The sequence below is a fragment of the Diospyros lotus genome, chromosome 1 (assembly GCF_014633365.1).
Source record: "Diospyros lotus cultivar Yz01 chromosome 1, ASM1463336v1, whole genome shotgun sequence".
Lineage (NCBI taxonomy): Eukaryota > Viridiplantae > Streptophyta > Magnoliopsida > Ericales > Ebenaceae > Diospyros > Diospyros lotus.
Window position 1 is genome coordinate 33,495,089 of NC_068338.1, and position 25,310 is coordinate 33,520,398.

The 25,310-nt window shown below is 35.3% G+C and overlaps 2 protein-coding genes, 1 long non-coding RNA gene and 2 other non-coding genes across 14 annotated transcripts in view; 1 reads left to right on the plus strand and 4 right to left on the minus strand.

The window, feature by feature from the left end:
* The window catches only part of LOC127801865 (DEAD-box ATP-dependent RNA helicase 20-like), a 33,526-nt gene extending 26,318 nt beyond the window's left edge, over positions 1-7,208 (plus strand). The window contains exons 9-16 of one of the 4 annotated variants that reach the window (XM_052337364.1): positions 1,146-1,241; positions 1,776-1,907; positions 3,742-3,816; positions 4,121-4,210; positions 4,323-4,397; positions 5,881-6,116; positions 6,288-6,331; positions 6,735-7,208. In XM_052337364.1, coding sequence (XP_052193324.1) covers positions 1,146-1,241; positions 1,776-1,907; positions 3,742-3,816; positions 4,121-4,210; positions 4,323-4,397; positions 5,881-6,057 — 645 coding nt within the window. In that variant the 3' untranslated portion in view covers positions 6,058-6,116; positions 6,288-6,331; positions 6,735-7,208. Of the gene's footprint in view, positions 1-1,145; positions 1,242-1,775; positions 1,908-3,741; positions 3,817-4,079; positions 4,211-4,322; positions 4,398-5,880; positions 6,117-6,287; positions 6,595-6,734 lie in introns of those variants that run through there. The other 3 variants (XM_052337367.1, XM_052337356.1, XM_052337375.1) reach the window with 3 other exon arrangements.
* A 606-nt stretch (positions 7,209-7,814) lies between these two features.
* Positions 7,815-18,476, minus strand: LOC127801417 (protein NETWORKED 4A). Of its 6 annotated transcripts, none has more exons than XM_052336607.1 (6): positions 18,232-18,476; positions 18,028-18,104; positions 17,403-17,556; positions 15,548-15,600; positions 13,224-13,335; positions 7,815-10,039 (listed from the first exon to the last, which is right to left on the minus strand). In XM_052336607.1, the coding sequence occupies exons 4-6, from the start codon at positions 15,560-15,562 to the stop codon at positions 8,319-8,321; spliced, it is 1,848 nt and encodes a 615-aa protein (XP_052192567.1). In that variant the 5' UTR covers positions 15,563-15,600; positions 17,403-17,556; positions 18,028-18,104; positions 18,232-18,476; the 3' UTR covers positions 7,815-8,318. The 6 variants fall into 6 exon arrangements, with proteins under 6 accessions (XP_052192567.1, XP_052192551.1, XP_052192535.1 ...); XM_052336591.1 differs by lacking the exon at positions 17,403-17,556 and having other exon boundaries at positions 18,232-18,308; positions 18,424-18,460; XM_052336575.1 differs by lacking the exon at positions 17,403-17,556.
* A 1,071-nt stretch (positions 18,477-19,547) lies between these two features.
* Positions 19,548-23,338, minus strand: LOC127801444 (uncharacterized). Of its 2 annotated transcripts, none has more exons than XR_008023061.1 (2): positions 23,202-23,338; positions 19,548-19,844 (listed from the first exon to the last, which is right to left on the minus strand). It is a non-coding gene; the product is annotated as an uncharacterized LOC127801444 (long non-coding RNA). The 2 variants fall into 2 exon arrangements; XR_008023062.1 differs by having other exon boundaries at positions 19,548-20,174; positions 23,202-23,297.
* On the minus strand, positions 20,984-21,067 carry LOC127793635 (small nucleolar RNA SNORD34). The gene has a single exon (XR_008021471.1). It is a non-coding gene; the product is annotated as a small nucleolar RNA SNORD34 (small nucleolar RNA).
* On the minus strand, positions 21,509-21,594 carry LOC127793634 (small nucleolar RNA SNORD34). Its single transcript, XR_008021470.1, has one exon. It is a non-coding gene; the product is annotated as a small nucleolar RNA SNORD34 (small nucleolar RNA).
* Positions 23,339-25,310: the final 1,972 nt, after the last annotated feature.

Here is a 25,310-nt window from a genome sequence, read left to right on the forward strand (position 1 = left end):
TGCAACTATGCATTGAACTAAGAATTATAAATTTGGATATTTTCAATTAACGCCTTGTTGGTAAATGGTTTGGGGGCTTCATTTTAGAACTGGAAGGTCTATCAAGGAGAGTGACAGCATAAATATGCTTTTGAGTTGGGGATGGCATACTGATAGAATGGTTTCTCCTGTGGACTAGTTTATGGAGGGTTTTCTGAGGGTCTCAGGAGATATTAGCAAGTTTATGCAGTTTAGTGTGCAAGATGGTTCTAGGGTTAGAGTTTGGTTGGTTGGTTTGGTCATACCTGTTTGTGTGGAGCTATTCCCTAAACTCCTCAGTTGTTAATAAAGAGGGTTGTGGCTGAGTGTTAGTCATCTTCACTTAGTGCAGTGGTGTGGTCATGGGCTTTAGATGAAATTCTCGAATTTGGAAAGTCAGTTGTTGCTGGCTGTCTGTAACTTGCTCTTGAATTTTCTTACGATTGAGTGGGGAATGGATAGATTGCATGGACACCAACATGAGCCAGGACCTTTATTTATTCATTCTTTTTCCAGCACTATGTGATAAAGGTTATCCTGGCTTTCCTTGCAAATTGGCGTGGAATTCAAGTGTTCTGCTAGAGTTGTCTTCCTTATGTGATCAGCTACCCTTAAAGCCATTCTTTCTATTGCTAACCTGAGCGTTGAGAATATGCAGGCAAGTAGTGTTGGACTAATGGTATATGTGCAGGAGCTGCATCAAGTTAGTGGGATAATCTTCTCTTTTATTGCTTGACAAGGTCCTTTGAGGGAGTGAAAAACTTGAGTTTTTATCAAATAACTATATTTTTCCACTTTATTCTAATGGTTGATGATGGACATGCATTTTTTTGTCCTCTGTTTTGCAGTTTTTTTAATGAGTTACTTCTTGCTGCCAATATTTAGTAGGAACCCAAACCTCTAGTCTCCCACTTATTCCTTTGATAGCTACTTCTTGAATTGAATGATTTCCTCCATAGTTTCTTCAATAACAAATGACAAAGAAAAGAAGAAAACATAAAAAGGAAACAATCGGCACCACAACTGGTTTTTCTCAAATACTAACCCTCATTATTAAGTTTGCATGTTCTATTGGTGATAATATTTGCTGATCATCTTGTAGCTTATGACATTTTGATCTATTGTAGATTGACCATCTTTTATCACTGCTTGTTGAGGAGGCTAATCATACTGAAAGATCTAGTCACCCGTTTCCATTGACCATTGTCTTTGTGGAGAGGAAGGTATTGTTGATTACTGTTTATAAACGAATACTTCAAATTGCTTCTTTGTAAATTTTTAAGTATATTTCTGCAAACTTTGACCTCTAAGCCTATTCTCTTTGCAAAACATGCAGAGTGCTGTGGTTATGTTTGACATAGATGCCATCATTGTTTTTTGCAGCTTGTCCTTTGGTTTCCACTTTGAGGGTCATTGTCAGTTTTAGGCCGGAGGGTTCTAGTTTCTTTAATTTCCACACCTGCTTATACATTCTGAAAAGCATATGAAGACAATCTTGTCTCTCGTGAAGTGCCAAACCTTTCACAATTCTAATTAGGCAATCTCAAAATTATGTGATTTTCCAAAAATAAGTGGGCAAGAGGCTGTGCTTTGTAAAATTTTCTATTATATATGGTAGGAATTGTGGAAGATCCCTTTATTAATTGTTATTAGCATGACGTCTAACTTCTCTTCTTGTTACAATTATAATTGTCTTTTTCTTGGGTTTTGAAGTGTCTGGTCAATGTTTTAGTACTTGAGTGTGGTTTTGGATGCAGACTAGGTGTGATGAAGTTGCAGAAGCATTGGTAGCTGAAGGTTTGCATGCGGTTGCCTTTCATGGGGGCCGTAGTCAAAGTGAGAGAGAAGCTGCTCTCCGTGATTTTAGGACTGGTTTTACAAGTATATTGGTATATTTACCTTTCTCACATGCATTACTGAAAGTATTGATAGATTTGTGTTTGGGCTTGTATTTTATTAATTGGGTGCTGATACTTTTAATTGGGTTATAATTGAGCCTGTTGCTTTAATAAGCTCTTCATTTGTCCAATTTGCCATCAACTTTCTGGATATTTGCATTTATATTTACACTGACCATGAGGTGTCCAGTTTCACAAAAAATTGTGCTGTAGTGGACTTCTGTTGGAATTTTCATGAATGTGGAATGTAGATTGTGGCCACAAAATAATTGGCATCTATACATTGTTTGAGCTCAAATTTAGTTTTATTTATAATGCAAAATTTCCTTTTCTTACGACTAATCCTAAGAAAAGATCAATTTCGTTATCTTAGGTCAATTGTTCAAAAAGGAGAGTCTATAGAGGATATTACTCATAAATTCAAGGCTAGATGGTTAAGGTGGAGACTGGATAATTACTCCAAACATTTTGTGGTCATAAAGCCCCTCTAAAACTCAAAAGAGAAATTTTATTGGACAACCATAAAACTTTGTTGAATGACTTAGAATGTTAGGCAATTAAGTAGTGTAATTGAGATGGGGATATTATGGTGGATGTGTGGCCATACAAGAAAAGACAAAATAAGAAACAAATTGAAAATAAGATGCAAGAGACACAATTAAGGTAATTTGGACATTTGAGAAGAATATTGATAGATGCGCTTGTGAGGTGAGAGGACAAAATGAAGGAAGTTTGTAGCAAAAGGTGGGGAGGGAAATCAAAACTTGTGGAAAAATCTAGGCCAAACCCATGTTTTTGCCCCTATACTTTCAAGTTTTTTTCATGTAGCCAACTGAATTCTTTATTGTTTCAGTTACATCTCTGGAATTGTATTTTCGAGTCAATTTAATCCTTATACTTTGATTTTTTTTTTGTATAGCAATTTGATTTTTTTTTTTTTTGTTTCGATTATACCATTGTACCTGTATTTTTGAGTCAATATAATCCTTAAATTTTGATGTGTAAAAAAAAATTAAAATGAGATGAGTCAATTTAACCTTTTCTTTTTTTTCCATGTCAAAGTATAGGGTTAAATTGACTTTGAAAATGCAGGTGCATGGATGTAATTGAAACAACAAAAAGTTAGAATTGTCACATGAAAAAAAAGTCAAAGTATAGAGGTTAAATTGACTAAAAAATGTAGGTATAAGAGTGTAATCAAAAGAGCAAAAAGTTAAGGTGTTCATACAGAAAAAACGTGAAAATATAGTGACAAAAATATGGATTTGGCCAAAAATCCAAAACATGGCATAAGATATAATGGTCTTACAAAGGATATAACCATGCATAAGGAATGAGTGGAAGTCTAAAATCCATGTAGCCAACCCGCCTTGTAGAATAAAGGCGTGTTATAGTTTGATGCATTTTTGAGGCAGTTGAATATGTCCTGATGAATTTCTATCTTTGAACATATTGGGAATTTTGCTTCTTTCTAATCAATATGATTTTTGTGAAATGTTATGTAGCCATCTGGTTTGCATTTGCGATAAATATTATATTATCCTTGATGCTAAACAAGTTCATGAAGAGGCCTGATTAGTATTAACATGAAATTGTTGATACTTCCAAGACTGAGCTATGTAAGGTCTTTTTTTTTTGTAAATAGATTTGCATCCTATCATCTTTAGCACATCTCAGCATGAGGTAAAACATTTTTCTTTTTTTTTTCAGAGGCTTCAATTTTATTGTGTTGCTTTTATATTTCCATCTTTTTCTACTCGGCATGGTTCAGAATAGAGCTTAAATGGTCTCAGTTTTTGTGGTTAATCTCTTTGTTTTGGAGTAGGTAGCCACCGATGTTGCATCACGTGGATTGGACGTCACTGGTGTTGCTCATGTTATTAATCTTGATCTTCCAAAGGTATTCCAGGAACAAATAGTAGCTTGTCATCTCTGAACCCTCATTTCAAATCTGCCAACCATGATAGCTTGTCATCTTTGAAAATCTTGAAATTGCTTGAAACATTTACCCAGAACAAATTTTTTCAAGTACGTATATGTATACGTATATATATATATATTGGTTATTATCTAAATTAGTGTAGTCTTGTTTCTGCAAATGCTTTGTCATTTCTCAAAATTATTAGCTAATCTTTCAGTCGCTATTAAATTACTTCTGAATAGCAAAATTCCTTAAGCGTCAGTTCTGGCTGCCTCAATTATAGACCATGGAAGACTATGTGCATCGGATTGGAAGGACAGGACGCGCAGGATCAATGGGCCAAGCTACTTCATTTTACACTGATCGAGACATGGTGTCTTCTTTCTCCACATTTTTCTTCATCCTACTTGTTCTCATCTTTCCTTTCCCATACTTCAATTATTTGTATTCATTCTCATGTTGTTTTCTCTGATGGCATGGCACAGTTCCTTGTGGTACAAATAAAGAAAGCAATTGCAGATGTTCGGTCTGGTAATACTGTGGCCTTTGCAACTGGCAAGGTGCTATTTCCTTTTCATTTGAAAACTTTAATTTTTTAATCCTTTATTCTTATTTGATCATTTTTCTTTTTCTTGCCCTAAGAGGGGGCAGGTTGGAGCTTGGCTTGGCGATGCATCTATTATCTTTTAGATAGGACAAAATGGGTATTTTATCATGTTGTCATGCATTGGGTCCATAGTTCTAAAAGACGCGAGGTGCAATAAGGCGCAAAGGGTCTTGGAGCCTGAGGTGCATGAGGCGAGGCACGCCTTTGCGAAGCGAAAACTCAAAATTTTGTAAAATTATAAAAAACTATCAAATTATCAATAATAACACTCATTAATGATTCATTATCTTCAAAATCTAAACTAATATCATCAAAGTTGATTCATTCATCATGTAAATTTTAAACTAGAAACATCATTAAAGTTCAAACTTAAAGTCTCAAACTCAAACAAGTACCAATTATCATGTAAAGTTCTAAACAAACATATAAACACTACAAGTCCACAATTAATAAAGAAGTTTTAATCAATCATCATCAAAGAGATCATCAACATCAAGGTCAATGTCTTCATCATCCTCTTCAATCAAGAAAATGTTTTCATTTTGAAAAATGCTATTTTTCTAAGTCTGGAAGATTAACGCATTATAAAGAGATATATAAGAAAATGTTTTCATTTTGAAAAACTATCTCTTGGTATTTTGATAGCTAATATTCATTGTTGTTAAGATGATTTTTAATGAATTTTTCAAGAAATAGTAGGTATGTATTTTGGGGGTGGTAAAATCAAAATTCTATTTTCTCATTCTTGTGGATTTTGATTTTTTAGATATTTTTATTGAATTCAAATGGGGGTTATTTTCTTATTCTTGCGCGCCTTTAACAACTATGATTGGGTCTGAAGGGGGGGTTGGACGTGGCAATTGGCGTGTAGTGGTAATAACATAGTTGAAGTCAAGTCTATTTAAAGTTAAGGTTGGGAAGGCTTTGTGTTAATCTTACTATTATTGGATGTTAATTTAGTTTCTTTAATGTTGCAGTATTATATGAAAATCTTCTTTTACTTGTGTTTTATTTATCTATTTTTTATGGATGATTTGTGGCCGTTGAACTCAAATGCTATTTTATGCTTTTTTATGTAATGGTGTACAGATAATTTAGCCTGTTTCTGCGTATTGAATAATATTTAAATATATTGATAATTGATCGAACAGTATCTTCCATGTTAATTTTAATATTATTTTTCCATATTAGTTGTTTTTCTTGATACAACAACATATCACAAGCCTTAATCCTTGTCAACGTTAACATGTGTCTGTTTCATAGCCTACTGGGGAAAGAAGTTGCTAGCTCCCTGGCAAAGGATGTTTTCTTTCCAGTTATACCTCCTTTGTGTATTTCTTTCCCCTCTTTCCTCTTTAGTTTTTGTTTTTGCCTGATGTGAAGAACAGATCCCCATTGTATTTTTTTCTAAAAAGCTATTACTACCTTTGAGTCAGATTGCTAGAAGGAAGGAGAGAGAAGCAGCAGCTGCCCATAAAGAAGAAAGGATTGCGCTGTCCAAACTCCCAGTTATGGGGCCTACATCAATTAACATAGAGGACAAGTACAGATATATGGTAGCTCCATCCATGGTCAAAGCAGAAGGTGCTGCAGATGGTGCTTGGGATGACTAATTCTGTTCTACATTTCTGTGGACTGTACTTGCTCATGGTAGAACCCTCAAAAATCTAAGGTTGGTAAAGAATTGTTGTCTGCCCATCCATGCATTAGTAGGTTGTCTTCGATTTTACAGTTTTGATGCAAAACTCCCCCCTCCCCCCTGCGGGGTCCCTTTTCCTGCATTCCCTCAATGTGTCTTTTGTGGCATAACTTTTTCATGATGTGCTGTACATGTGATGTACAGGCGTTTCTTGCCACTTGGGGCTAGAAGTGCGAAGCCTGCTGAAGGTGACTTCTCTGTATTTACATTCCATTACTGTTGTTACTCAACAGCTTTAACAGGGATTGTTGGTTTAAGAAGCTTTGTGCTACAGTACTGTAACAGACGCATCTTGAAAACACATCTATTTTTTTTTTTTTAGGAGAATCGTATCTTATAGTAAGAAGAAAGAAAAATAAACAAAAAAGACAGATTATAACTCCTCGTGGAAGAATCTGTCCCCTGTAACATATATATATATATATGTGCATCTATTGTTTTATCAGGTGTTCATGTGGCCTAAATTGGTTCACCTTGTTTCAATCAGCATTGGACAGATTCTGATGCGCGACTCGGAAACAACAATTGAAATTTGAAATGGCATATTTATTTAGTTCATCAGACTCAATGCACTAATTTTTATAAATGCAGGTGCCACCAAATTGGCCCCTTGGAATGTGTGGCAGTTTAGCAACAGATTGCAGGATAGCGATACTTAAGTTATATTTAGTTGACAAGTGCAAATTGTAATGGTGGCAAAAGTAAACGGCGCCATTCTAATCCCCAGGTTTTGAAGTTGTGGCCCTTCTCTGCCTTCATGGGAGCTGGGGAGCGATGAAGGGTTTTTGCGGTTTGGAGTGGGAGTGCAACTCCAAACTTAAACATTCCCACTTTTATTGTTTGATACCATTGCCACTCTTCTACCTTTTAGTGTTGCATGGTTCATCTACTGTTTTGTGCAATTTTCGTACTAACATTTTGTTAGTCGCACCGGTTCCTGAATGTGATTAATTAGTTTTTTTGCATTCATCCATGAACCTGAAATGTTGTCTAATAAGGTTTCATCTCACACCTGTCATTCATTTCCTCCGAATTTTCAATTTTAGTGTAACGGTGTTATTTTAAGGCCCATTTGGTAGTTTTTTTTTTAATTTTTTTGGCCAAGTAAATTAACAGGGATTTTATAAAATTGTTGACTGAATGTTTTAATTTTTTCTTTCCTTTTTACCATTTGAAAATGAAAACAGGAAATAATGTTTGTTTATAAAAGATTGGGGAAATAATGTCGATGTCGTGAAAGAGGTTGAAGGTTGAAATTTTGATAAAATTTAATGAAGAATTGCATTTAGACATCATGGCTCGAAGTTACGTATATAAAGGTCTCTTACGAGATATTTTTTGTAATTTATGTTTTTTATTCACAATTCTTTGCAAGATTAAAATTTCTTTGAAATATGGTGTTTTGAGTAAAAAAAATTATACAATCTTTAGAGATACATTTATATCACAGAAATTTAAAAATCTCTAAAAATATATTTGAACAAAAATAAATATTTTGGAACTATAAAAAATCTTTTTTCAAATGAATCAAACTCTGTAAAATCTCTGCACTTTACCCCAAATTTAACACGCTGTTGGGTTCGGGACCTGGACGCTCAATAACGAACTTTTTCATAATCGAAAGTTCGCTGACACAAGCAGCTATATAAACCAACCGAACGTAGCGTTCAGTTTAGTTTCCATCTCTTCAACACAATTTGCATTTTTAAAAATTATTACAAGCGGAGCGAAATTGACAAGAATTTTAGGGAAAGAGGCAACAGTAGGATAAATATTAAATTACAAACGCGAATAATAATCGCATGTCTATACTAACTACTAGTGGTGCTCACTGCCCTGATGACAGTTGATTCATAATGCACGCACGGCATTTTATGTCATATGGAAGCTAACTCAGCTGATGAACTTCTTTAAAGGCAAAACTAAACATCAAATTACATGCACAAACTGCCCTGCTCCTGCCCTAAATGGCGGTGGACATGGCTGGCAGCTAAGATATAAGTTTCTGCGCTTTCAGAAACAATTCCGAACCGCAACTCCTCCCCACAGCAGAGCCCAAGCCACAGTGAGATGACCCAAAACAAAAAATCAGGAACTTCCAAGAGATGAACATTAATTAAGAAAAGTTAAAAAACGAACAAGGTAGAGGTATGTACTCCAACATCACCTATTAAATTAGGTAGCCAACACTGGATGCCGCTTGTGCCCAACAAACGCCTGCCGGAGCTGGTGATACCCATCTCTGTAGTGCTCCAGAGAGAAACACAGTTGCCTTATTGCTTCCCGTTTCTCTTCCGCCCCTTCCCGTATCACATCTCTTTGCCTCTCAACCTCCTCCTCCAGTTCTTTAACTTTTGATCTCAGGTCTGCCGAAAGTGTCTGTGCATTTTCGGCTCCAGCAATCAACTCGACATGCTCCATATGTAGTTGCTTCAAATGCTTGTCCATATGTTCAATCTGACCGTCCCTCGAGCTTATTTCAGTATTGAGTGTGGTAATTCTTGTATTTAGCTCTGCTCTCGCGGCTATCAGGGTATCAAGCTCCAATTTAAATGAAACCCTTAACTGCTGTATTTCAGCCTGAAGAAATTCTTCCATCTCTACTTTTCCAGCCTTGACTCGCCTGACCTCCTCCTCTAGAAATTGGCAACGCAGTTCCCATTCTTTGATATTATCCTCCAGATAAGTTCGTTCCTTCAACAATTTAGAAATTCCAGCCTGAAGCCGTGTGTTTTCTTCAGACAAGCTCTGGTTGGCATTGGAAATGGTTTCTCTCAATATTCTGATCTCTTGATCACGTTCTGACAAATTGTTTTTGTACCTTGAAATTCTATCCTGCAGCTTGGAGACTTCTCTATGCTCTCTCTCAACCTTGGCTTTCAATGTAGCATTATCTTTCTGAGCCAACCCAAGTTGATCCTGCAAACGTCGAACAGAGGACCTGCTATTCTCAAGTTCATGTCTCAGATTTGCACTCTCTCTCTCTGAACCCTGAAGCTTTTCTTTTGTGATCTTCAGCTCTTCCCCTAGTCTCTGAATTCGTAATTCAGGGTCAGAAACTTCTATTTTCAAGCCATCCTTTGTTTCCCCAAGTTCTCTTGCCTGCTTACTCTCCAGTTCCAAATTGGCTCCAAAAGAGACATCCTTCCCTGTTACTCCAGCACCGCCTTGCAAATTGTTTATGGCATCGCCGGACCTATAACTCTGGAGCTCCATCTTCAATCTGGCAGTCTCTTCTTCGTAAAGACGGATTTTATCTCTTGCATCCCTCATCTCTTCCTCATATCCGGCAATTCTAGCAAGTAGACCTTCAGAATTTCCATTTCTACTTCGTCTTGAAGAATCAGCTGTATTCTGCTCCTGTTGAATACGGAGCTTCTCTTTCATGTCACGGAGCTCAACCTCCAATTCAACAATTTTCCTCCGCAACCCTTGCCCCTCGCTGTTGCCTGATGTGACAGAGTAATTGTTTACGGAGTTTATGGAGGAATCATCTGATTCTGTCTCAGAATCCAAAGTAGAGGAGTCATCTCCTTCCTTGTTGCATAAATCTGAGTTACTTCCGCCGGAACCAAGGAAAAAATCAAAACCAGCAGCTCGAGGGCCAGATTTACGGCGACTAAGCCTTTGATCAGGAGAAGGCAATATGGAGGCTGGCTCAGAACCAACATCAGAGATGCCTGAGCCCTGGGATTGGAGATCTGAGGGAATATTCTTCCGTAGTTCTCCAGTGACATGATCATAACGCTCAGCAAGTGAGCAGTACATGCGGTATAATTCTTCAACATGAGAGATCAATTCAGGCCTCTTTTGATAATACATTTCAGCCTTTTTAGCAAATGAATCGGCATCCTCTTCAATAAGTTTCAACATCCGTTTGACACTCTGGTCCATCTCTGCAATCAATGAATTTTCTTCATTTTAAAGCTCCTCAACTTGGCCTTCTCAAATTATTACAGAATGCAATAATGTAATGTTAACTGAAGAATTTAGGCAAACTCAATTCTCCCTATCCACTAGCACAAATTATTGGGATCGCTACAGCTCAATGGCCTTTTTTTTAAAATAAAGGTGTGGCTACATTTTTCTGACAATTGCATGTATGTGTGTCCCTTTCAATAATGTCCTATACAACTATAGGTTTTTTAAGCCAGACATGATTTCACAATGCAGTTGATTAATATTTCATCATTGAGCCTTTAGCTACAGAATTACTAGTAAAAACGATATTCCTCCCATGAACATGTTTGCTTGTTTTTGAGCAGTAAAAAATTATATGGAAATTCTATGAATACATAAAATCTAAAACAAAAGGCATAAAGACTTTGATTGTTGCAAAGTTCCTTTTAACGAGAGTTCCACTGCTGAAGCCCAAAATCCAGTGATCAATACAAAACGGCATAAGAAGTCCCATTGAAGGACCACATATTATGAACTCTAGAAATCAATTGTAATATGTTGCAGAATCATCAAAGCATATGAGGTCTCTAGCCATGGCAAAGCCAGAAGTTTACCGCAGCAAGAAGGGGTCAGGCAATCAAAGCTGAAATACAACTCCCATGAAGAATTTATGAGATAAAAGGTCTACATAATTTGGATTCTACTAATAAAGAAATAAAATATGGGAATATTCATTTTGTCCAGTTTGAAAAAAAAAAAAAAAAACTATTTAACATCAACCAGAACTAGTTTTTTAAGACAATAAATACTCAAAACTACACTACTTTGAACCCCTTTGATTATGCTATTGCTGAAGTGATACACCATTCTTAATCTGAAAAATAACTGAGAAAATTTGGTCTGGCCACAAAAAATTGCTAATCTAGACTAATTATAATGAGTAGGCAAATATATGCACTTCAAATGCATATTAAAGCGATTGGTAATGTTAACATAGATTGAATAAATGAGAATATTCATGTAATTCATTTAACACAATTAATATAGTTGGTTTATTGCGCACCATAATGACCAAAAATATTGCATTTCCTTACTCTTCCGCAGAAGCAATTTGAAGTACCAAGTTTTTCCTAATGCTTGTTGTCTTATAATATATGTAACTCAAATGGTAATGCAAGGTACTAGACTTCTGCTGATAAAAATTTTCCTTTTTTCTCTTCTAGCTAATATGATAAAAAATTTCAAATTGATAGTAGAGCTAGTATAAATTCGCATACAATATGAAGAAAAGTTTTAAGGATTCATGAATTGGGTCAGTAGTTTTCTTCTAATTATCTCAATCCAAATGCATTAACAGGCAAAGATAAGTAAAATACAACACATACTCCAGGGAAAACATTGTTTTGTTTTTGTAAAAAATGGCCAAAACATTTCCATTTCCTAGGAAATTGACACCAAACAATAGGGAAAAAGCAACCTTAAAATATTTTTGGAGAAACATAAAAAAACTTATCAAAATTCACTGACACTATAGAATACACACCAGATATAATAAGTTCTTTTGATTGTTGATGTTCATTATTGGCATCTAACAGTATTTTTTCTTAAAATAAAATACTAGCAAGCAAACGAAATCTAAAGTTTATTTCTACATAGACATCAAGAGCCGAGAACATTGGCATGATTGAAGTTACTTATCCTCTTCCTTTAATACCATGGTTATTGTCTTTAATATAGTTGGTGCATTCTTTACTCATAAAAAGGGGATGCCCTTTTTATGAATAAACTTTGGCAATTAACTATTCCAACCTTTACTTTATCAGTATATAGTATTTATTGATTTCCACTATATTTAGAGGAAATAAAAGGGGAGAAAAAGAAAAAGCTTTTTACATATTTGGAAGGTCCTCCTGAACTTTAAAAACAACTTGATCTTTGTTTGCTATTAATGGTATAATAATTATTATTTTTGAGAATTTAGTAAATCGTATTTTATTGAACCTACATATAAAATTGTGATAAGATTAAGTTCTTTGATGTTACCTTTCGTTTTGCATTGAATTGTTAAACAGATATTTGTGCCCTTATTAGGGCATCTCCAACCCTTCACCCCAAATTTGGGGTAAAGGAATAATTTATTCTTTTTTTCTTTATTTGTTTATTCTAAATATTTTTTATAATGTAAATTATTTACCTATTTACTATATATCAATTTAAATTATTACCTAAAAATTACATAATTAACTAAAAAAAATTAATTATCAATAATATTAAAAAATAAAAACATTACATTTACTATCTCAATTAATAAAACATTATATTGAACACGACAAAAATTATTAATTATTATTTATTAATTGATTATAATTTATTAATATTATTTAAATATTATTAATACTAATAATAAGTATATAAAAATATATAAAGGTGGGATACAAAAGGAATTAAATTTTGTTATAGTTAAAATGAGGGGGCAAAATAGAAATAAATATAATACCCCAAATTTGGGGTAAGATTTGGGAGTGGGTTGGAGAGGGTTTTACCCCAAATTTGGGGTTGGGTTGGAGATGGTCTTAAAACGATGTGTCGATTTCATACATGTTCAACTATTTAATTATTATTAAGTTTTCATAAATTTGTATACTTTTTATTTCCCAGCACTTTCTATGTTGCCAATATTTTTCGCTATTTCTTTTATGCTTTTAATACTGCTCTGGAATCATTTCTATTTTTGAGCTAACTGAAACAGTAAATTAAAAGATATATTTTTTATCCTTGCATATACAAACTTTAGCCATGCATTTTTCTCAAGAATCCAAGGGTACAAGTTGCATCATTCTATTATTAGAGGCAGAATACAAATAAAATAAACTATATTATATATAAACCAAGTTTAGCCAACACTTTTGGAGAAGGGGATGGGCTTTTTCCCCACCAAACCATGTTTGCCTACTCCCAGGGAAAACCCCCCCTTCCTCCAACACCTTGTGCAGTTTAGTTGGTGCATGGTCCCAAAATATAAAAATCAATTGTATAAACTCTATAAACTATATAGCATATATTTGTCCTCTTCAACCATTATCTTCTATTTTGGCATATGTAGTCTCCTGCCAAACATGCATGCAGTAATTATGCAAACAAAATATTAACAGAAAGATAATGTCAATCTTAGTTACTTACCCTCAAGATTTTCTGCAAGCCACTTGGAGTTTTTGGGACTGATGTGGCTATCCCACCACCAGGAATGTGACTTTTTTGATTCTGTCCTCCTCATGTTTTTATTTGACTTAACCTTGATAAGGAAAAAAAGGGGGAAGAAACCATATTGTCATAAAAATAAATACCGAAGACAATGTTTGTGTTATATGATCTAAATGTCCACTACAAAGAAAAAAAAAAACACATTGATGAAGTTGAATAAGCATCAGCGTGGTCAATAAAACTGCAATTCTAGAAAATACCTTTACAACGAACCTGCAACTAGAGTCTCAAATGGTTGCAATATAGAACTCATGGCAAAAGCAATTAAATGCATTTTAATTATTCAGGGATGCTCTAATGGCCAATATGATATGACAATAGACAGAAATACATGGAAGTCTAGAATTCATGTAGCCAATCTCACATAGTGGGATAAAGGCTGAATATGTTGTTATTGCTGTTGTTGTTGCTCTAATGGCCAACATGAATATATTGTATCAAAGAAATGATCTAGGTTCCAAGAATGTAATGGGAAAAATATACAGCGGCGCATACCACCAGTAAAGTTCATTATCAGCTTTTAGGCATTTGCTTAACTTCATGTTTGTCCTGCACAAATTTTTTTTTTTTTTTTTCAATTTTTTGGAGAGCAGAAGAGGAAATTTCTAGAAAAGGAAGACAAAAAGTTGCTTGGCAACTTAGAAATAAATATTGTAATATGTAACAGATAATAAAAAATGACAACAGCTAAAATAGTATGTAAATGATCAACTATAATTTTAGCACCACTCATCCATCACAGACAGAAACTACAAATTCATATTAATACAGTAAAAATCAAGATAACAAGCAGAAGTCAAATATAACTTTAGCACCATTTATCAATAACAGGAAAAAATTAATTATTTGCCTTCATCATGGAGGAAAAAGAAAACTATACTTATTGTAAACAAATGAACACAATCTCTATGAATAACTATTAAAAAAAGAAAAAAGAGTTTATTCACATGAAAATTAGCTTCAACTTCCTATAAGAAAGCAAATTATGTATGAAATTTAGCTTTTATTTATAGAAAAGAAAAAACTATAATTACAGCAAACCAAATTACGCAATTTTTTATCAATAATTATGAATGAAAACAAAAGGTGAATAAAAAAATTTAAACATGGTCATGTGTATGCAAAATCTAAACATTGAAAAAATAATAATAAAACCACAGATAATTGACAATGACTATGATGTACAATTTAAGCTATTTTGGAAATTTAGTAGTTTTTTATTGTCCGAATTCTCATCCACAATAAAAAACTTTACTAGTACATTCTCTGATTTCTTCATTACCTAAAACAAATATATGAAAAAGTAGAGATTGGCTGCCACAAGGGAAATAAAGGACTCTTGGACTTTAAATCATGGGTTGAAAAACAAAATAGATCTGCAGCTCATGGTATGCATGCCAAGGTAAGCTTGCGTGTACAACTATAGTTACATCTACAGTCATTTGGTTATATTTTGTTGCTGCTTTATACTTTTCCTGGATTCATTGGGGTTTGCTGGGAGTTGTTTGGCAAGAACTTATTGAAGACATTAGCTGGCAGTTTTTGAAAAACATTTCTTTAATATAATGAAAATTAAGAATGCCAAATATATATTTCTAAGTTTTTGCAGAAATGAAGAGAAATAGATGTTTCATTTGGATAGAGAGATTTCAAATTCTGTCATTTGAAATATTTGCATTTCAGATTCTTGGATTTGGACCCCAAATCCAAATGCTTCTAAACAATGGATTTGGAATTTCAAATTTCAAATGACGGGGTCAAATGACCCTATCCAAACACAGCCTCAACTGCGGGTCCATTTGGATAGGGTCATTTGACCCTTTCATTTGGAATTAGAAAATCTAATTTCTCTATTTGGATGCATTTTTGTTGAAAGTATTTGGATCTGAGTTCAAATCCGAGGTGGATTTGAATCTAAAAAAATAGAAGAATATGAAATGACTCAAAAAGGGTATTATTTGAAATGACAGAATTTGAAATGCAAGTATTTCAATTATAAATTTCAAATGACATAATTTGAAATCCCTCTGTGCAAACACAGCCTATGTGTGAATGGGCCCATTCCTACACCACACTAAATGCTAAAGATCTAGTAATCACCTAAAGTAAGTTGTAAGTAGAAGACAAAACCACAGGAAAGCTTTTCAGCCGATAACAATTCAAAGCTTCTTTAACCCGTTAGTGCATTATAACAATTAAAGGATTTAAAGAGAAATGATATTTAGTCAAGTCAAATTGCTTACCAACAATGAAGCCATTTCACGTCTTAACAACAGTTAAGAGTTGATGCAAGGACCTGGGTCAAAAAAAGAAACAAAACAAGTTTCATTTAATAAACCTGATTATTTACCTATAAGAACTGAAGTAAAAATTAGTAAAAGGCATGCCACTCTTGGTGATCATCTAGTGCAAATATTAACGTTGGGTTAGTAAGACTTGCTGAGCACCAATCCTCATGCTTATGGATGCACAACCTACCAGAAAGGCTGAACATAAAACTGACCATGAAACTCTCAATTCCCATTAATAATAGCATCAATTGCCCCAGATAAGCATTTTCTTAAAACAGCATTCATATGCGAAGTAAAAAGAGGGGTTGGGGGGTTGAGCCACTTGAACAAAACATTATCCAATAGTCAGCCTTGTAACCAATCATTTCCTCCCAACATATTAGATTGGTGGGACACAAACTGGGAGAGGATCTCCATTTCATTCCATTTTATGAATTTAATGAACTTCATGAAGCTACCTCAAATATTTCAGCAAATGACAATGCTTTTACCAGCAATTCTTCCCTTCATCATTCTTCTATTCTGGGTCCATCATCCCTCCACTCTTAGACGCCAAATTTTGGCAGCTAGGTAATGATCAGAGAACATTCACCTAGGCATTGGCAAATGAAATAAAATCACGCTGGAATTGTACCATTCCATGTGTCTATTTTTCCTAGAAGCAACCATTAAATGAAAAGATTACTCTTCCATGTCTAGAATCAACATCCCATCCTATTGCAGCAAGAGATTGTGCTGCCTCTTAAACTAAATAAAATGAAAACCATACTTACATTGCTTAAGTATAGCAACAACTATGGATACACACTATCTCTTAAATAAGACAAAACCCACAGCCAGAACTGCATATTAACCTTGTTAATGAAACAAGTGCTTCGATCATTTTGACTCATATTTCATGATATTCCAGAATTTTTTTTTTTAATTTCACATGACATTCCAGTTGAAAAGTGAAAAATTCACAAAAAAGAGAATATACCTCCCACTAGTGTATTATTGTTTATATTCTTGAAAATTCTTTTGCTTAACAGCAATTTTTCATCTGCATTGTAAATTGTATATCAAGACATTCCAGTATGTTGGGATTATTTCAAATACCTTCATAAACATTAACCCTAAATACACAAAAATTAGCAAAAGAGTGTGCCAACTAGCTAACTCGCAGGGTGCCAAAATAAAAAAGTTTACATTAAATTAAACTGAAAAGAAGTAATATTTCAAGAAGAAGGTGATCATAAATTTATAATAATCCAAAAGATAGAATATAAAATCTATGACTAAGACTGTTACTTTGCAGTCTGCATAGGTTTTATCAAGGAAATTTAACGTGGCAAGCTAATACTACTTACTTGAATGGAAATCATACTACCCCATCAAGGACTTACATTTAAATACAATACTTATCTTAACCGCAGATTTGCGATGTATTTGCATCATCAATCCTCATTGATTGAAAAAAAAAAGAACAAAAATCTTTTAAAAAAAATAAAAAGCCTCCTATAGAATAATGGGAAGGCTGCTTCAGCTAATTCGAAGCTGCGGCCATTCCCTCCTGAATTTTCAAAATTTTCACATAAAACACCACATTGATCTCCAATTGAAAATATCGCACCTGATATTCTGAGATCCAATGATAGCCCAATGGCACTTAAAAGCCCAAGCCCATATATATATATATATATTATATATATAAACGAGAGATTGACACTTAAAAGGAGATTAATACTTAAAAGCCCAAACACGTGGCCAACGAGTGGACTATCCACAGACGCGTGTCACGATATCAAGGTTAGAGATTGACACGAACCTCGGTTTAAATGGTGGGTCGAAAACACGCGCCACCAAAGCGCGCCAACTCCTTCAAAATAAATATCTCGAGGGCCTCCCTACAGTTTTGACCATAATAAATGGACAACTGTCCAGTCGATACTTCCAGCTATATCCACGCGGTTCGGTTTGGCCTTCGAAATATTAAAAAAAAAAAAAGGCTCAAAACCCTAAAAACTAAAATAAGATAAAAAGAAATCATACTGCACTAAAAATTATTGACGAAAAATAAATAGCCGTCATAGTGAATTTTTGGTTTTATTTTTGTTTTCTTTTGTCTAGTGTAAAATCGGAGGCGTCGTTCATTTGAATCGAAACGGTCCATGGAGGAGAATCCGAACCATAATGAAACATTCAGAGGAATCAGACAGAGATGTGCATAAGAGATAGAGGATCTCGGTAAACCTACCAGCTGATTAGACCAATTCCTTTTGATTTTTCTTGACCTACTTAAACAAGAAAATTGGCTTCCACGGCATTTTGTTTTGTTTTTCTCGCTCTTTAAAAATGAGCGGCGTAATTCACATGAATGGAAATGGTAATGAAAAATAACTCCAGGCGATAAGAAGCTTTCAGATAGAGAGAAACAGGAACACATTTCGTACCTGAAATCAGGGCTTGAGCAAACTGATTGGCAACAATTAGTTACGCCAAATCATCAAGAGAAAGCGGCTCCAGATCACTTCGTTACAATTCGAACCAGAATCGAAAAGCAAATAATACAAAAACAAATAAGAAACAACTGAGTCGTAAAAGAATCAAAAAACTCGGAGAGAAAGAGAGAGAGAGAGAGAGAGAGAGAGAGAGACCTTTTTCTCCGAGAATATTATAGGTGGCTAAGCCAGGAATGCACGAGTACTTGAATCACAGAACAAATACAAAAAGGCTTGGATCGATAATGAAATGAAGAACAAATTCAGAAGTCCGATGAGAGAGAGAGAGAGAGAGAGAGCTAGGTTTTGATGATCGACATAGAAAAGTGAAGGGCGAGAAATACTGACCTCCCTTATCTGAACGTGGTTTGCTCAAGTCAAACTTCAACTTTCATTTCACTTGCCTGTATATATATATATAAGAACAAAATTTGTAATAAACCCCCAAAAACTAGGGATATATATACCTTGAGGAGAGCGTGGTGTCTATTGTCGCCTAGCCCTAGCTATCGCCGAATAAATTAATTAATTCGGGAAAGACTGCCACCAAGCCCAAGCCCAAACTCCACCTTTTCTTCCTTGTTTCTAAAATTACATTCTTACCCCGATGCAATTATTTGTTTCCTCTCCTCCCCACCCCCTCCCCCCTTCAAATTCAGCTGCTTTTGCTCTCCATCTCAACTTTTTCTCTCTCTTTTTTTTTTTTTTTATGAATGAATCTTGAATTGTACTGAATGTGTAAATAATTGTTTGTGGAGGTGAGAAGGATAAAAAGGATAATAGAGAAATTTGGGATTAGAAGGGCCAGAAGTAATTTTCAGGAGGTTAAGAAATCAATTTGGGAACTTTCCCTTGAATGGGTGGAGGGTGGGGCCAGGGCCTTAATTCGTAAGCTCGCGTGATGTTGAGATTTGCAGGCCCGCAATGCCAACAACAAATGACATGTTCCCATCACTAACCCCCCACTTTCAGTTGCAAAATCATCATTTTTCTTTTCTTTTTTTTTTTGTCCACAACTTCTAGTTTGTTGCTCACTCGCACTGAATTGAAGCTACTTTCATTAATTGCCTAAATTTTGTGCAAATGTAATCAAACAACACTCTTTAATCCTTTCTAAACATAGAAATATATATATATATATATCAATCAAAAAGGGCCATCTGTTGTAAGTAAAAAGCAGAAAGATACCCAAAAAAAAAAAATACATTAGTTTTCTTTTACCCCGTACACATCCATCCCAAGGGTTTATAAAAACATTTACAGCTTCAAAATTTGTAAACCTATCTTCAACAAATGGATATTTTCATCCCTGTCTCGTTCAAGCTCTCTTTTAACAGAATAATAATATTTGGAGTCTATTGACAAACCAAGCCAACTAGGCCACTATTTCCATCCTTTATCTTTCTCTGTTCCCTAAATCAGCTCTTAGTGCTGCTATGTTTGGAATTAAGATCAGGCGAAAACAGAAAGGAAAAAGAAATACAAATATTACAATCAGTCAACACCCACTTCGTCACATCGTTGAAAAAAAAAAAAAAAAAGGGAAAGGCGCCCATATATTAGCGCGTCTCAGTCAACAATCTGCTTGTACAATATCTACTTAGGCATAACCAGAGGGAAGAAAAAGAGAATAGAACTTGGATGGTGTGGTTCCACGTGGTGTGCCCGAGGAAATGCAAGTGCATTGGCACATCGCTCGGCCGGATGATGCAGGCCGCTCCCTAGTAGTCATAAGAAGAACCTTTTAAAAAGGACATCTCAAAGCTGGACTGTGGATAAAAAGGCAGAAGAAGAGTTAGGCCCCATTGTCATATGGGAAGGATGAATATATAACGAACACTTGCGAAGGTTCCTTCACCATCAACAAATATCAGATATTTTCCACATCCATATTACTACTCACAAGGCCTTCTCTCTTTCTATTTACAGATCGAACTTATAATACACACACACAAGCTCAGCCTAATTGTTGATTTCCACACAGTTACATATTCCCACTTGTCTCCATGGATATGTACCACGGGAATCAGAGTTGGCCATCATCTTCATCTTCTTCGTGCAGATTCTCCCTAACTCCTTGTATATTCTCTCTTAAGGACCTATTTGACAAAAGCATTACTTAAATAATTCATTTGACAAATAATACTATAGCAACCTGTTATTCAAAAGCATCCAATCTAACAAAAAATAGAACAAATCAAACGTTATGATGATGATCCAAGGGTCTCCTGCCGTTGTGCTGCACCAGCAACTTAATTTCACACAATGTTTCACCCCCTGCAATTGCTGTTAGAATAATATGTTCTTTGAACAACATACTAGAAGGCATATTTGTGACAACCTTCAGAAACCACTCTAAAGCAACCGGCCTGATTAAAATAGGAACATATAGCTCCCACCCACAGATCACACAAGCATGTAATCCAGGTCATGGAATTACACCTGTTTATGTCCATAATCAACCTAACTCACCACTAAAATTTTCAAATGAAGAAAGCCAATTTTCTGGAGGACAATATTCAAAATGCTGATCAAGGATATCTCAATGAGATGAAAGTTGCCAGATCATGTTACTAATCTCTAATTAGCAACCCTACTTTTCTATAATGGATTATTGAAATTGCTGCAGAGAGAAATCTCAATGAGAAAAAAGCTGCCAGAGCATGTTCCTCATGAGACAGCCAACACCACAGTATCATCTCACAAAAATCTTGCGCTTCAGATTGACCTTTTTCATGTATGTGTTTCCTATTCAAATCAGAGTGGAATAAAATGGCAGTGTATTGGCACATTTCCACTTTGATAAAACATGTGAACCCATAAGTCTAAAACGAGATCATCAGGTCAGAAATACAAGCACAACCCTTTTCTTTCCTTCATCCCAATTCACCAAAAAGGGTGGCATTCATGTGGCCTCAGAATTTCAAGTCCATCCGTCATAGATGTAACAATCGGGCAATGTAGGCAAAACTTCAAATCATCACAGGCCTCAAACGCTATGAAAAGTAAAACAAGTTGTTAATTTACAAGATTATAAAAGTGAAATAATCAAAGATCAGAACATTTGAACCAAATTACTTGTTTAAAAGTGGGAAAAATTGAATAAAAAATAAAAGTCAATGTCAAGTTTCTTATAACCTAAGAACATGTTGGGCAGTCCATGTCATATCGACTTAACAAGTAAATCCAAAGCAAAGGATAACAGAACTTTTGAGCCTAAATTACTTGTTTAAAAGTGGAGGTCATAATTTTCTTTTCTGAAAGTCAAAAGACACCAGAAAGTGTGTCAACTAAATACAAGCATACCAACAACCCAAGGTTTTCGTATGTGTGTGTGTGTGTGTGTGTGTGCACTCAATTGCTGATGCCATTGCCAACGGCAAAACATAAAAATCTGTATCTTTCTTCGGGTATGGAAACTAAGGCAATATCAATGGGCCTCAGAAAAGCTTCAGATTCCTCCTTCATTGTAAAAGAATCAGACAATGTAGGCAAACACTTAAATCATCATAGGCCCAAAAGGAATGGATTTATATAAAAATGGTTACCAAATATAACTTCAACCCACCAGTTAACTAATTGAGAGTGATGCTAACTGAATTTCTTGCCATCTAAACAATCCTCTGCATTTTATTTTTCATCAAGCAAGAGATCAGTCTGAACCTGAAATAATTAACCATGCTCACAACTTGCGGCAAGCCACTACTGCTTTAATAACCAGTTCTTTCTTCAATTTCAGAAGAAAAGTAACTTTTTTGAACACCATTAGAAACTGCAAGTACTGCATCAACACAATAAGAGATCCTTCAACATGAAGCATTTAAAACAAGGTGTGCGGATTACTTTTTCGTCAATTCTTACCCATTCAGTTTGTGTTGTCCAACAAAATCATCAAATTCTCTAAGTGGATTTTACACAATTCTTAAATCTCAACATGATTTTGAATTAAGAGATATGACACACTGCTGTCCTCGAAGTGACATCCAGTAAATGCCACTTGGCAAATGCAGATTCACTAATCCAACAGGTATATGGGGATGATTGAAACAACACTATAAACCAAGTAATGTTCAAATGGTCCAGAATCAGCTCCATAATACCTTCTCGGTATTTCAATTTATTGCTTTTTGTCAGTCCCATGTCCTTCTACACAACCAAATGGGGCAAAGGATCAGACTGTTAGTCCAATCCAAGTTGGCTTAGTAAAAAATATGATTTAGAATATAAATATATACCATTTCGAATAGCAGGCAAAAAAACATCCTGCATGAGATTCGTATATCTGGACCCAAACACTGAAACAATCACACAAGACGTTCATATACAAGTTTACAAGTCTTTACCAACCATGCCCATTTCACTAACCACAAGGAAAGAATGCGAAAAGCAGCGCAAAGGAAAACTTGAAAAGATGAATTAATGCAAAACCAAACCTTCGCATAAAAGAACAATGTTAACTAACAATATCAGGTGTAATAATAGCTGTAATAAAACACGTTCCCTGGAAGTGCAAGATCCTCCTCCTTTATCTCTTCCATTTCGAATTTTCTGGTCAGTCATGATTGCATGCAGATCCACCAGAAGATACCAAATACAAATAAAAATAAATTCAAAACAAAACTTCAAAAATCTAAGGCCAGGCTTATTAGCTGCGTCACTGTGTAAAATCCAAGTTTCTACACAACCAACCTGACATATAGATGTGTTCTACTTCTTAGTTGTTTAATACACACTAGTTTGACTATCATTAAACTAGGCATCACTTAACCTTAACCTCCTCTGCGTCGAAACTTGGTGATGGGCGACAGACAGAAAATCAAACAAAAATCCACCAAAATGGTGATAAATAAGTGCATAATAGATCCATAAACCCTCATAAGCATTCAAAGCAGGACAAACGTAAAGCATTCTTTGCGTCGAGTAAGAGAATATAGGTTAACAAACAACAGGCCTGCTATGTAACATAACACATATATACACTCAGATACATGCACGAAACCCCTCTACAAAACCTTGTAGGAATCGTCAATTAGACACATTGCACTCTGAATGTGAACTGAAGTTTGGGAGGAATAAAAAGAGGTTAAACGATGAAAGAATGAATGCTCTACTCCAAGAAAGCTCACCTTTAGATCGATGGACGACGGCGAGGTAGTCGGGCTTCCCGCCGGTGCCTTTGCCCCCTCCCCCTCCCCCTCCATTCACCTTTGCTGCCGTTGTAAGTCTATACATAGCGCAGCAAAGGGCAGTCGATAAAGGTTGGGCCCGCCCACATTGGTGCGAAACCTGCACGCTAGAATTAACAATTTAAGCCCAGCCCATTTCGGCCCAAGCTTATAGTGTCCAAGATCGCTTAGAAAGTAGAAAGTAAGAAACAATCAAGGACTCGTTTAAATTTTATTTGACACTATCCCAACCCTGCTTTCAGAACAATTTATCCAAATATATACCTGTTAAAGGGTATGCCTATTATTAGACTTAAGGCTGGGATGATAAAAAGGATTCAAAAAGAAAGCAAGGTTAACGGTTGTTTGTGTTAAGCAATCGTTAGATTGACTCTATTGATAATTGCCCTTATATATATAAAGTGGTTTATCCATTATTATAACTTCTTGTAACTCTCACCTCTGTGTTCTATAAATAGAGGCCAAGAGGGGTTATTTAAACTATTGAATTCATTTTGTATCTTGAGAGAGATTGTGCACCATATGTGTGTGAGAAAAGTGACCTGTTGTGTTTTGTAATCTTCTATAAATCAGCTTGTGTATAGGGTTGTGAAGACCACGGGCGGATGCAGGCATGAGCTGCCCTCGGTTGAAGCCCAGGGCAGTTTACAATTAAAAATATTTTTTAATATTAAAAATTATTTTTTATTATTAAAAAATATTTTTAATATAAAAAATAATAAATTTTACTGATAATTCAGCCAAAAAAAATTTCAACCCACTCCAAAATTTGTGATGTGTAATTTTATACCTTAAAAAAAATTTTAAATTTCCCCTACATAAATTTCTAGATCCACCCCTTATGAAGACAATACTTGTATTATCTCTTTGTTTTTTCAAAATAGTGGAACCTCATTGGTATAGACACAAGGTCTTTCTAATTAAAAGGAGATTTGAATTAGGATAAATCCTTGGCATAGTGTGTGCGATTGTGTGAGTTTCTTACTATATTCAATTCTGTCAAAATCCATACGAGGGCTAGTGAGTTTATTGAGTGTTGAGTGGGAGTGTGAGAAGGGGAATTGTGGCAACAATACCAATTTTGGGAATAGCAGTAATTTTTTATTTGTTCTGAAAGTTATTGTCTTTCATATTAACAAGAAAGATGTGAACTTAAATTATATTTTAAAAATGATGATGATGATGATGATGATTATTATTATTATTATTATTATTATTATTACATTTTGCCTTAAGTATGGGACTGTAAATTTAAATTAAATCATATTATTATGTTTTTTAATTATAAGTAATCACTCATTAAAGATGTTTGGTTGGTTGCTGTGAATTTGAATTTTTTATCCGGGTCTTAATATAAAAAAAATTAGGATAATGCTACTGTCGACGTTTGATTTCGGCCGACCGTGATTCGTTTTGGGCCGCGGTGAGTCAATCCAAAAATACCGAGAAAGAAGGAAGAAAACCCTTCCCCCCAACGTTCCAAGCGTGTACACCAGAATCTTTTACGTGGTTCGGTCAGAACAATGCCTAGTCCACGGCCGCCATCTGATTATTCTCCCAGAGTGGCGGTATCTGATTATATTTTTCTTGTCCTCCTCCCTTGCCCCTCATGGTCTCTTTCATTTCCATTTATCTTGAGGGGCTTTTACAATCTAGATAATATATAAAAATACAGTGTTTGTATAATGGGGGACAAATAGTTCTTACCGCCTTCGCAAGATCGGGAGTGGAATCCTCATTACGAGGGGCATGGGCTGTTACAGATAAAGTGATCGGACCCTACCTCTGACTTCTCAGCAGCTTTGTCGCTCATGCGAGCTGGAGGTTTTAGGCGAGCGACCTGGATGGTCCAGCGATCTGGAGGATATTTCAGGAGCTCGTTAGTCGATTGCTCCGAGCTCGTTGGGGGATTACCGGGAGCTCGCCATATGCTCGCTTTACGAGTTCCGGATCTTTGGTGGAGGCTGGACCTTCCTTGACGAGGTCGTCCGGGCCTTCTTGGCCTTGGGTGATTGGGCCGGTCTATCGGACCGAGTCTGGCCCATGCGG